This window comes from Borostomias antarcticus (genome assembly GCF_949987555.1).
Source record: "Borostomias antarcticus genome assembly, chromosome: 15".
NCBI classification, from domain to species: domain Eukaryota; kingdom Metazoa; phylum Chordata; class Actinopteri; order Stomiiformes; family Stomiidae; genus Borostomias; species Borostomias antarcticus.
Genome location: NC_140248.1, coordinates 8396622 through 8409846, shown reverse-complemented (window position 1 = coordinate 8409846; position 13225 = coordinate 8396622). Strand labels below are relative to the sequence as shown.

At 45.7% G+C, this 13225-nt stretch overlaps 2 protein-coding genes across 3 annotated transcripts in view; one reads left to right on the top strand and one right to left on the bottom strand.

Annotated features, from left to right (window-relative positions):
- The first annotated feature begins 730 nt into the window (after nt 1-730).
- hpda (4-hydroxyphenylpyruvate dioxygenase a) lies at nt 731-8491 on the top strand. 2 transcript variants are annotated; one of them, XM_084449688.1, is made up of 14 exons: nt 731-796; nt 1160-1186; nt 1338-1400; nt 2380-2484; nt 3296-3338; nt 3438-3520; nt 5027-5116; nt 5455-5561; nt 5803-5880; nt 6129-6291; nt 6423-6494; nt 6670-6792; nt 6910-7026; nt 7743-8491. In XM_084449688.1, the coding sequence occupies exons 1-14, from the start codon at nt 794-796 to the stop codon at nt 7854-7856; spliced, it is 1188 nt and encodes a 395-aa protein (XP_084305814.1). In that variant the 5' UTR covers nt 731-793; the 3' UTR covers nt 7857-8491. The 2 variants fall into 2 exon arrangements, with proteins under 2 accessions (XP_084305814.1, XP_084305815.1); XM_084449689.1 differs by having other exon boundaries at nt 771-796; nt 2365-2484.
- Nucleotides 8492-9577: 1086 nt separating this feature from the next.
- The window catches only part of rnf43 (ring finger protein 43), a 67420-nt gene continuing 63772 nt past the window's right edge, over nt 9578-13225 (bottom strand). Inside the window, exons 8-9 of the mRNA XM_084449687.1 lie at nt 11642-13168; nt 9578-11495 (exon numbers count right to left, since the gene is read on the bottom strand). Coding sequence (XP_084305813.1) covers nt 11470-11495; nt 11642-13168 — 1553 coding nt within the window. The 3' untranslated portion in view covers nt 9578-11469. The remainder of the gene's footprint in view (nt 11496-11641; nt 13169-13225) is intronic.

Here is a 13225-nt window from a genome sequence, read left to right as displayed (position 1 = left end):
CAGACGTCTCTTGGAACGGTGGTGTATTTGAACATGTGTTAGGCAATCGTTGTAGCCTACCTATGGCAGCTGAGAAGATACAGCAGGGTTTATGATCAGCCTGCTGTTTGGGTGACACCTCTGACACATCCACCAAATCAGAGAAAACCTACTTCAAAGCCTGTTGCACATCGTTTTGAGGAAATCTGTCATTCAACCTGGAAACCGTAGCAAAACGGTGCACACCGTTTTCAGATTGAACTCACCCCAGGTGAATTTGTGTTCAATGAGATATGGCTTTTTCATCATCTTAAAGGGACCATTCTTAGAGCCCACATGAATGTCTTTTTCATTGTCTTAAAGGGACCATTCTCAGAGCTCACATGACTATCTCCACCTGCCAAGTGTGTGTGGGCCATGTCCAGAGGGACTGGTGAGAGAACCTCACATATGAATACCATTTGAGCAGAGTCAGTATGTGTAAACAGTAAATAATTTACCTTGAACTTAACAAAGGTGTCTAATGTGTCTGTCCCTTATGGCTAAACTGTCAACTACCCACAGAAACATAGTATCATTTAAGGGCAGTGGTACACTAGAGGGAGATCGGTATTACACAGTTTACATGACAACACCTGACAAACACTGGTCCCAGTGCTGAGGTGGAGGCAGATGAGGCGAACAGGGGGGTGTTGATCCCAAAGACCAATCACCATGAGTCCTCAGGCCAGTACATATTTGTGAGCTTGTGGGCTTGTGAATGCTATAGGTCCTCCCTTCTAGTGATCAGTATCCATCCATCCATAGCAGCAGCATGGTAAGTGTGAAGCCGTGAGCTGCCGTGATGCTAGTTCAGAGATTGGACAGGGTTATAGCTGGTAATGGATCTGATAACTGATCCGATTCACATTTTCTAATTTGACAATATATAATTTATCAAACCCTCATTTAATTTACCCACAATTATTAATCTGAGGTAACATAATGGACAGTTGCTTTTCAATTTACCGTGGTTATCTACTGTATCACCGTGTCATTGCACTGCTGTAGAGAGTGGAAGGGATAACTTTATATGAATGTTTCACATCTTACTTATTTGAATTGATTTTCAAATTTTGAAATAGCAGGACATATCTTCTACATATTCCAAAGAGGATTCATTTTCATATATTTTTTACAGACTACCTACACAGATAAAGGAGAGAAGGTAAATTACCCTGTATTCAAGTAAAAACAGAGGAGGGGATATGTTGTTATACTGTTTGTTTTCAACCAACTGAAAACTCAAGCAGTAAGAGTGATCTCACTATTGAAACAAACTATTGGATTTAATTTTCTTTGTCACTCTCTTTCCTTAGCCCGAGAGGGGGAGGTTTATCAAGTTTCATCATGTGACCTTCTGGGTGGGCAATGCCAAACAGGTGAGTCTTCAAACTTGTATGCTTTCCTGAAGTTGAAAATATCTCTACTGCCTCTTAGTACTGTAAATGTCCAGGATGAACCTTTGCTGTCCTGAGAGTCAGGTCGATGCATTGTGCTGATGTATTACAGTTCATTACAGGTCATTTAGGAGATTCTTGCAATGTTTTGAGCTAGTATTGGGGTTAAATACCTTGCTCAAGGGCACAACAGTAGGCAATGATTGTCAAGTGACCTTTTGGTCACTGGTCAGATGCTCTAACCACTGGACTACAGTATTGACACTGGCCTCTTTGTAATTGGAAAACTGTTTTGCTCAAAAGCACAAAATGTTATGTCTATAATCCGAATAAGCATTTCTTAACCATATAGTGCTTATAAATGCAGTTGTTACAAATGTTAATGAATATTGTATGAGAGGATGATATAATCTATGAAGATCCATACGGGCAACATGCTGGTGTTTACTGAGTAAACATAAGAACTTCAAAGACAATCAACAGTTCATTCAACCATTCTCTGAAATCACATGGGTCAACCTACTCACAATCTACAAGAATTGAGCAATCACACAGTTATTACAGTCACATCTTTCCACGTTTCACAGACCCTATGGCATCGCTCGTCAGTGTCGCCTCCACCCTCACTTGCCCATGCTGGGCTCCATCTCGCGTTCCCTAATTTACAGTATGAACACACATGATCACTTCTCATAAATATCACTTTAGCCAGCTACGCCACCGAAAAGCTAGCGATTCAATGGCGTGGGTTGGCGATATTTATATTGAGGAGTGAGTTTAACCAATTCAACTCGGTTACACTCACCCCCCTAAACTCACTCCACACACCACAGCGACCCCAGCTGGTTGAGCTGAGCCCAACTGTATATCCGACACCACTGTCACAGGGAACAGTGAGTGGAGTGAGTTTAACCAATTCAACTGAAGGACATCTTTAACTGTGTAGATTTTCTATCTCTAGGCGGCTGTGTTTTACTGTGATAAGATGGGCTTTGAGGCTATGGCCTACAAGGGTCTGGAGACAGGGAGCAGGGAGGTGGTGTCCCATGTCATCAGACAAGATAAGGTATGCACTTTCCAATACACTGACTTGTAATGTACCAGGTGCGTCTGCAGAACTACTAATGCTTGCACGGTATCTCATGAGTAGGCCCTTCACGCTGTATCCAAAAGATTGTTTTCAGAATCAGATTCTTGTCTCTTAAATTGTTATGGGGTGCTAGTCCACAAAATATGTCCAGTATCTTAAAGCTGCAGTATGTATACAGTACGTCTGCTATGTGATAGCTATAAGATAGCGATGAGCATTTTGTCCGCCAAATTGAATTAAGTCTGCTTCAATTTCCCGGTTTGTGGGTTTGGGTGCCCATAAGGACATAGAAGAATGCCCCATGTTGCTGATTTGATTTAGATTTTTTACAATCAAAATCACCACACTATTTGGTGTTTACCCAACACCAAATGATAATCATTATTATAATTACTTTAGCAGAGCCAAACAGCAGTCTACAAAGACAGTTTTCACTGAGGAGCTCAATCACTAATCCCTCTTGATTTAGCAATACATGTACATACTGCAACAATATACCAATACATACTGCAGCTTTAAGAAAGAATGGGAAGCACTCCAGTATTATTAAGCATGCTTGTAGAGCTCAAAGTCTGACCCCCAGAGCTCCAGGGCCTCAAAAAAATGATAATTTGGGATTAAATCCACCTACAGTACTGGAGGGTGTCCCGTTCTCTCTTAACGTCATGAGTACTAGTAATACAAGAGCATAATTATTGGATGAGCCAACTAGACTCCATTGATTTTCACATGATTTTCACATCACATGAAGCATTGACCAGCTTTGGTTGTTCCCACTCCTACATAGATAATATTTGCATTTGAATCTGCCCTGAATCCAGGAAATAAAGGTATAGTGTGCTCTAAAATGCAAACCATATACAAAATACAGTGTATGACAACAGGAAAGAACACAATGTGAGTTTTACAACAGTTTTGTTTTTCCTCAGAAATGGGGGAGCACTTGGTGAAGCATGGGGATGGGGTGAAAGACATTGCTTTTCAAGTGGAGGACTGTGACTTCTTAATCAAGGTAAATAAGAATAGTGTGTAACACACCTACTGACTTGCATCATTTCATATGATACATTTAAACCATTGTGTATTTTGGGTAACAGTGCTATCCTACTGTAACTTAAAGTGGCAATGTCAAACATTTACATACAGTATTTAAATAAAATACCAGTTTTTGTGCTATCTGTGGGCAATTGAGTCAACACAATAATGATTCAGCCTACCCCCAATTCATGAAAGCCTTTCCATTTGCACTTTTGAGAGTTCTAAGAGCCTGGTGTCTGCACGACCTTCCCAGCAAAAAAAAAAAAAAAACACAAAAAACAAGCAGGTGCACAGTTACTGTAGAGTGCATTTTAGCAGTGGTTGGTCCGCTAGAGAGGATAGTTGGAATTTATGCTTTGCTCTGGTGGCGGCATTAGCCTCTATTAGCATGCTTACGTTGCTATTGACCATTTCAGGGAATGTTTATATTCAAAACAATAATACCTGTGGCGCTCCCCTTGGGTCAGAGTTGGCAGGGGCGTTTCGGTGAACTCCAGGCTCTCCCCCCGCACACCCCAGTCCAAACCCTGTGTCTCTAGCACCCCAACATGGGGAGATGGCTTCACTTTAAGCATTGTTTTGGCTCTGTGAGTGAGCAGGACATGTTTGGTATTACTGCATTGGTTACATCGAGAGCTTTCTGCCAGTCCAAACCCTGTGTCTCTGTAACCTTCCCATGTTAAGATTTGTCAAATCAAATCAAATCCAGTCCAAAGCACACCTGCAATTACCCTAGGTGTTGCCAAAAATAACTGAAGTGAAAGCTTTGAGAAAGAAGTGAAAGCTTTGCCACCTAAACCTGTCACCTCTCAGCTGCAAGTGAGTGGCCATGCATATCATCTCTCAGCTCCCCACATAGGAACAATGTTAATTGCCTTCAGGCACTAGCTTTGGTATCCAGGCCAGTATATACACTATGTGTGTGTGTGTGTGTGTGTGTGTGTGTGTGTGTGTGTGTGTGTGTGTGTGTGTGTGTGTGTGTATGTGAGCACACTCACATGTCTATGTGTGAGTATCTACCCCTGCAGCGGTAAAGGTGGTTGTCAGATACATTGGTCTTATGGAAAGGGCCTCTGAGGACACACTGAAGGTAGATAGCCCAGATTAAACCGGTCCTGATTCTAGGTTAAATAGAGTGTGTAAATCCAAATTAGGTCCAAAAGTCTAGGGTAAAACTGGGAGACCTGTTGACACAAGTGAACAAAAAGGGTGAGATGAGAATGTAAATGAGGGAAATGAGGGAAACCTCAGTGCTTCATGAGTATAAATAAAGGTTTGAAATGAAATGCAATTAAATGAAATGTGGGGGTATGGGATATTCAGGGCATATTGATGATATCTGCATCTCCAGAAGAAATGTTGCATTTCTACTATCTACCACATGATGGCAGTCTATTCTATGGCTTTTGGCCAGGTTTGGCGCCTGGTAAGGTGACCAAGTGCTTCTACTATACTGAACTGAATCTGGTTCCATTCACAGAAAGCTACACAGAGAGGGGCTACTGTTGTCAAGGAGCCATGGGTGGAGACGGACAGCTACGGCAAAGTCAAGTACGCCGTAGTTCAGACGGTAAGTCAGAACATGCTAACACTCCACAAGTGTGACAGACATGGTCAACTGACTAAGTATTACAATATAACAAACAGAGGTTAGGACAGCCCTGAGATTATTCATCATACTGTAACAAACAGGGGGTAGGAAGGTCCTGAGTGGGATTCGAACTCCGGTCTCCCTCTGCTCAAGCAGAAAAGTTACCAACAACGCCAAGATGGCTGATCCCCTTGGCGTTGTTGGTAATGTGGCCACTTAGGAGCGGGAGACCGGAGTTCGAATCCCGCTCAGAACGTTCCTACCCCCTGTTTGTTACAGTATGATGAATAATTCTTGTCTCACTCATCTGCTCCCAGTACGGAGACACAACACACACTTTGGTTGAGTACCTGGAACCCTACAAAGGCTTGTTTCTGCCCGGATACAAAGAGCCCCTCTTCAAGGACAGCATGCTGCCCAAATTGTAAGTGTAGGCTATTAACATACCTCCCATCCCTCTCCATAGCTTACCTCTACACACACAGTAGACTTAGGATATCTGAATGCAACTTTATACTTAAACAGTATAAATTACTGTACAGTATATCAAACATAATATTATGTATAATAGCCTATATAAACTACATTTCCCACCTTTCTCATTCCAAATGGACCTGCTCACAAAGTGTTCCTCTCCCTCTCTATTTTCTCTCCCCCTACACAAGGCTGCCAGCAGGTCTGAATTTCATCGATCACATTGTGGGAAACCAGCCAGATGATAAAATGGTGCCAGTTTCAGATTGGTAAATGTTGTACTTTCGTACACAGCTGGTGGCACGTACACACCTGGCAGCTAGACATGGACAAAAGGACAAGTAAACAACACTGCACTACTGCAGGAATGTAGCTACCGTAGCAGCCCAACACGGAACATTATTATAGGTTCTAAATCAGCTTCCAGGCCTCACCATGAAATGGGTATCAGAGCCCAGCTCAGCCCAAAATGCATCCATATAGTTCGGTGAATCATAACCCTTAGTGTCTTGTCCAGGTATCAGAACTGTTTGCTGTTCCACCGGTTCTGGTCGATAGATGATAAGCAGATCCACACACAGTACAGTTCCCTGAGGTCCATCGTGGTCACGAACTATGAGGAAACCATCAAGATGCCCATCAACGAACCTGCACCCGGGAAGAAGAGGTCACAGATCCAGGTCTGACCCTTGACCCCCGCCCCTCTGGGGCTCCACTGTCTACATGATGATGTCTGTTTCACATTTCCTGCTGCTTTGTAGGCTTCATGTTTTTGAGTATCCTAACTCAGTTGTGCCTCGCATTTCCACAGGAATATGTGGACTACAACGGGGGGCCTGGGGTTCAGCACATTGCCCTAAACACATCAAATATCATCCAGGCTGTAAGTCAGACATCGTTCGTGATTCGAGACATACAGTAGGATTACAAGTGTGTCAATATAATCTTACTGAAAGACATTAGCTATAACCACCCACTTCATATCTTAGTATGGTCTCTAATTCTCAGCAAGTTGGGACTGGTTTTAGATCCTGTTTTTTTTGTTTGCTCTAAACCAGATAGTGAACCTCCGTGCCCGAGGCATGGAGTTCCTCCACGTCCCTGACGTGTACTATGACAGCCTGCGGGAGAATCTCATGATGGCTAAGATCAAGGTGAAGGAGGACATCAACCTGCTACAGGTAACGACAGACAGCAGTGTGTCATTATGGCCGAGCGCTTGAACTGAGAGTTTATCATTCTTGATCTTTGGGTCAGTATGACTCTTATCTCCTGCTTTCTGTGCTCTCTGTGTGAAGGAGCTGAAAATCCTGGTGGACTTTGATGACAAGGGATACCTGCTCCAAATCTTCACCAAACCTATGCAGGACAGACCAACCCTCTTCATGGAGGTCATTCAGCGGTACAACCACTTTGTGAGTAGAGAAGAAACGTGCCGTCGAGGATGAGACCTCCCGAATGCCCATTCAGATACAAGCAACTTCCAGCTCTCTAAGCCGTAACGCTCCTGCCCTGGCCAATAGCACTTTCAGCCCCAGTCTCCAGCCACCACAGACCCTTGTAACGCCATAAAACAGCCAACACAACACAGCCCCTAACACCTGTTTACAGCTCCCACCCAGTGAGACACCAGAGTTGTAAAGGCCCAGTAAATCTATCACAGATGCAGATTAAAGAGCTAGTGCTCTGTAGCAGGGGGAGCTTGTGGGGTTGAGTTGCACCCTGTGGCATTTCATCTTTAAACGGGGCCCCCACTACCTGTCGGAACAGGCTCCCTTTGTCATGCTCTGGCATTTCACTCACCCTACAGATGAGGATGGGACCCCTGAAACAGGGAAACTTAGCTGAACCACACCAAAGGAACTCTGGGAGACATCCCCAACACTTGATCTTTTTGATTATCTGTGAAAATATTTACATGATTAATGTAGCTCATAAGAGCAATTTTCCGGTTGAGTCAAGCTGGTGTTTGAACAAAACACCTTGGGAGAGAATTCATCTGCTCTCAGTAATCTAACATCAAAGATGTTTATCCACTAAACGCTGTAAATAAGTAGATCCCTGGAGCCATTACAAATGATATTGAATAAGAAAGACTTATCCTTGAGTGTTTTGTCTGTGCTTTACCAAGGGCTTCGGGGCAGGAAACTTCAAATCTCTGTTCGAAGCCATTGAGAAGGACCAAGACGCCAGAGGCAACCTCACTGTGATGACATCAGAGGGACAGCCCAAGACCTTTAACTGACCTGCCAGCCAGACTCCCTCACAGGACACAGTCATTCTATACAGCCAAACCCATAATCAACCATCATGGCATATATTCAAGGCACACTTGTCCTATACATGATAATACAGTATGCCTAGTGAATTGAGATACAGTACTGTATACTGTTATATACAGTCATTTGATTCCACAGCATAACTATATGGCTCAATCAATAAAGCTATGTTCACTCTCTTCTCCATAGAATATGTTTTGGTAAATGTGTCAGTCAAGATATTGAACACTGTTATAGGGCAATCTCTAAAACCTTACAAATCAGTAAGATTCGGGATCAACAGTATTATTATTATTGTAATGATGATAAATACAGTTAAATATGAAACACGTGCATTCTAATGAGGAAGAAAATAGTCATTTAATTCAGCACCAGAGATTTTATTTCAAAATAATTTATTTGCATATAATTGGAATGAAGCCAGGTTGATACATCTGTGATGGCACTGCTGAATTTCATATAGATACATTCTATACAGAAACCATTTACTGTTTTTCAGACCTGGACAAAAATGGATAAATATATTAGTAAATAAATATATTAGTGAAATATCACCATATTGAAATGTTCTATTATATATAAAATACAACACTTTATTTCATTTCTGTTTTTGTCTTTCTCTTTTTGTACACAAAGTATCCAAAATATACTGACAGATCCCTTATAGAATTTCTAGTGGGATTGTGCTCTATTAGAAAAAGGCAGTTTCAGCTCATTATGCTTTCAAAGACAAAACAAAAGTACAAACATAAGAAGACCCTAAAAACTTTAAAATCGCCCTGAGCACTCAGTGACGTTTTATTGATGTGTTATTTCCTTGTACTGGTAGTTTGTGTTCTTTCTTGTGCTTTGATTCTTTGCTGTGAGTTTTTATCGTTAAAATGTTTTAAAGCCAAAGTGCTGGTTGTGAATCAATAATTTTCATTTTAGTTTTGGGGACTGGTCTACAATCAAATCAATAACTGACAAACAAACCATTTGCATGTATTAGCCTGAGATGGTAAGATGCATTAGAAATGAGGTATTGCTATGGGGGCTGTAATTAAAAAATGTTGTACATTTGCTGCATGATTGTCAACAATTTCCATGTGTATCTTAACTCTTTTTTTTAATCTACTGAAAATAGTAAATTGAATTTAGATATAGGGAGATTAGATACAGGGGGATTATTATGAGACACATGGAAAATGGATTACATCCAGAACTTTGTTTCTTTTGGGTAAAATTGCAAGTTTTAAGTATTGGGCCGTATGCTTAGAACCAATACTTAAATAGACTGAGATCCCATTGCTAATCAGAAGTGAATCAATAAGGCACTAATGATGAAGCAAAGCTGATTTCAATTCAGAACAAAGTCATCCAATGATAAGGATTTGACAGTTCAGGGTATATTATTTTACATGTTTAGCCAAATCCCATTTGGAGGTTGTTTTAAGTGCTGCCTGCTCTGTAGCTGAGAAGGGCTGCGTTGGCTGTTTCTGACCTTCTCAACAGTCTGACTGCTGAGGAGAACAGTCCCCTTTCACATTTTCACTGAACCTCAATATGTATTCAAGTACATTTTACAGGGGGTCTAACAATGCACATCTATCCTGACTGAGATTTCCACGTAGGCTTCTTGTACTCAGCCTATAGAAATATTTTCATTCTTCCAGTGTTTTTATCTCCTGAGATGTTTTATCCCAGGGTCTGCCCCTTTAAGTAAGAAATTCAGGGAAAGTGCTTGACTGAGCGCACCAGGCTTTCACTACACAGTACTCTAAGGCCACAGATTTGGTCAATGCTTGTACCACTATGTTCCCCAAGTCAGATTAGCATGGCTTTTCTCCAGTTATTACATTATAAATCATGTATATTCTGTGGCTACAATGTTCAAAAGCACCCTGGGTGAGCTTTCTATGCTGGAAGACAAGTAGAGAGTACATCCTTGTTGGGGGACGTGTGATGGGGTTGTCTAGCTCTGGGGGGTGGGGGGGGGGGGGGGTGAAGAGCAGAGTACATGGTGAATGTCCTTCTTGAGCAGAGGCTCATCTCAATCTGTGTGCTGGTCTGGGAGGCCCCTCCTATTCTGCCCCCAGACCACAGCACTCAGGTCAAACATAACAGTTAACCACTGGCACTACGAGAAATGACGAGAGCAAAACAAAAATAACAAAAATAGCTTGTAGTGATAACACATTTCAGTCAATCTGGTTCTTTTAACAATGAAGACAAAATTACAGACTAATAAATGAACTGAAACACACAAACAGCTGCCATTATTGAATTAACCAACACAAGGCCCATGCTAGCCTTAGTGACCTATCTGTATGCTCACTGTCTGGGGGGACCGAGGCAGAGACCATTTCTCTATTGAGACTGCTTGTCCAATGAGAAGCCTCGTCTCCTCTCTGAAGCTCCATGGTAACGGACAGCTCCAGCAGCTACAATAGTACCTTTATCAAACCCATTCCAAAGGAACTTTAAGAACATGATTTGAGGTAGACTGGAAAGCGAACAAGGCTTACAATGATTTGCCAGCTTATTGTTAACGAAAGACAAAAGTAAGGATTACCAGTACCTCTGAGTTGAGTTTTCTATCAATCATCCACTCTTGTAAATTAAGAAAACGAATCAGCGGACCACTAATGCTTGTGTTGGTCTGATGGGAGAGCCTGGGTGGAATGGAAGCCCGAGCGGTGAATGAGGACTAACACTAACACTCAAGCGTGATCATTCTAGTGGTCACTAAGGAGCATGGGGACTTGCAATATCATGTCGGTATTGAGTTCTTCCTGTAATCTACAACAAAACACAATAAAACACAATTTCCCCTTTGCAATGTAAAATTTGCTTCACCTGCATCTCCCAGTCTCTATTAGGGATGCACCGATTGTGAAATTCTGGGCCGATACGATGTTTAAAATAACATTTTTTTCAAATTTGGCCAATGCCTACATCAATGTTTTCTTTTGTGTGTTTATTGTCTTTTTTGTTATTTATTACCACTTCTGTGCCAGGGAAACAAAGACATCTAGATTATAAAGCAATAACCGAACTGTTTTAAAGTATTTCAGTCCTTCGTCACGCTATCTTTGAATGAGCACAGATTCAATCACATACATTTATGAAACAACCTTTAATATAACCTTCTTCTAAACATCGCCCACTGCCATTGGTGAATGTCATCTTATTTGCTGATAGGTCGATGACAGTCAACAAGGCTAATATCGGCAGATACCGGTGTACGGCCGATAGATCGGTGCATCCCTAGTCTGTATTTAAGCATGCAATCATGTAGTGAGACCAGCCTCCAAAGCAAATACATTGACATAATGTAGTTCAACACAGACTTGGGGCATTTTGCAGTCCATACTTGTGCTTATCTTTTGATTTCTTTCATGGTGGAAACACACTTTTTAAACAGTCAATGCATAACCTGACTTTGATCACTGTTTGACTGACAGCTAAGCCTGGAGCACTGTGGGTGGCTGGGAAATGTAGTCTGAAAAGCAGGTGCAATGTGGAATTATTTGGAAGACTTGTTTGTCCATTCCGGCTCCTGTGTTAGCAGCGTGACGTTGGGGATGCACAGAGTCCTCACACACCAGACTCCTCCTCTGATCCTGTGGATAGAGACAACAGCTTGACTCATCTCCCAGACCCTCACAGAATCACACAGAGAGAGCAACATACAGTAACACGCCCGTGGGGAATATCTTCCGATTAAGAGACAAAAGTGTTTACGTGTGTAGAGGACCGGGACACCCACCCTGATTGTGTAATGTTTGGCAGTATAAACAAACGTCCATGCCGTGCTCTGCCGCGGGGCTGTGGTGGAGCCTGCAGGGGGGCCTGTCCATGCGGGCCCCGGGCCCCAGCAGCTGGGGCTCTGAGTGGGCCTGCTGCACCCGCTTCTGCCAGACCACGTGGGCCCCGCCACAGCAGGGCCAGTCCTCCATGCCCCCGGAGTCCAGGATGAGGGGCACGGGCAGCAGGGCGGGGGGCAGCTCCGGCGGCGGGCAGCAGTAGCCCGGGCCCTGGCCGTAGTGGATGTGGATGCTGCAGTCGTCCTGCAGGTTCTGGTGGAAGCGGACAGAGGGGCCGTCCATCACGCAGCCGCCCAGCCGGCCGCTCCTCCTGTGGGCGTGTCCGCGGGCCTGGTGGCAGCAGGGGGGAGGGGGAGGGGGCTGTGCGGCGGCCGGGGGCGCCAGGACAGCGGCGCCCGAGGGGGGGCAGGGCTCACGGTCCTGGCCCTCGGTCCCGGGGCTGGGTCTGTCTGTGGGGTCTGCCCGGGGACAGTGGCAGGGGCTGTGCTTGAGGGGGCACTGGGGGGAGTCCTTGTCCTGGGCTGGGACTGGGCCAGCGGCCGTGGCCCCCTGCTCCTCGTCGGAGCCCCTGCCCGGGCCCTGGCCGTGCTCCCCGTCCTCGTAGTGGTGGTGTCTGTGGCGGTGGTAGTGGACGTGGCTGAACACCGTCTGCGGCTGCTCCTCTGGGCAGCCGCCCCTGTTCACCACCGAGTCCAGGGAGCGAGGCCGCGGCCCGGCCTCCAGGCTGTTCCTGCGTGGCGTCCTGCCCGGACCGGGACCGGGCCCGGGCCCGTAGTACACGAACGGGTCGTAGTCGCTGCTCAGCGAGCTGCGGAAAGTGGACCAGCTGCCGTAGACGCCCTGCAGGGAGACGTCCGTGCAGTTGAGCACCGAGTCGCTGGACGAGCCGTGGCAGGGACCGGAGCTGGAGTCGCTGGCCGGCCCGTCAGCCAGGTAGCCGCTGCGCTCCGTGCGGTAGCTCCCGCCCGAGCAGCTGCCCTCGTCCTGCCGGCCGCGCGAGGCCCCGCCCCCGGAGGCGGCGGCGGTGGCGGCGATGGCGGCAGCGCGGGCCTGGGGGGCGGCGGTGGCGGGCGGGTGGTGCAGCCGGGAGCTGGAGGCGCTGCGCTGGGCGGGGCAGGCCGAGCGGTAGCCGTGGCAGGAGCGCCGCGGGACGTAGTGACCCGTCCTGCAGCCGCCGCCGCTCCTGTGCGGCCTCCCGGGGACCTCTGAGGGGAGGTGGTACCCGCAGCCGGAGCCCAGCGGGCGGCTGGGGAGGAAGCGGAGGGCCTGGGGGTCCAGGGGCGGGGCGCCGCTGTAGTGGCCCAGGGAGGGGTAGGGTCCCGAGGGGCCGCGGGGGTAGTGGGGCCTCATGGAGAAGGGCACAGCGTGCTGGGGGAAGGCGTAGGAGTGCGGATGCAGGAAGCCCTGGCTGTGCTCGGCCGACTGCTGCAGTCTGCTCCTCTGGGTCTGACGAGACGCCAGCTCCGCCCCTGTGAGTGACGGCAACGGTAAGAATCCACACACACACACGCGCACACACACATACT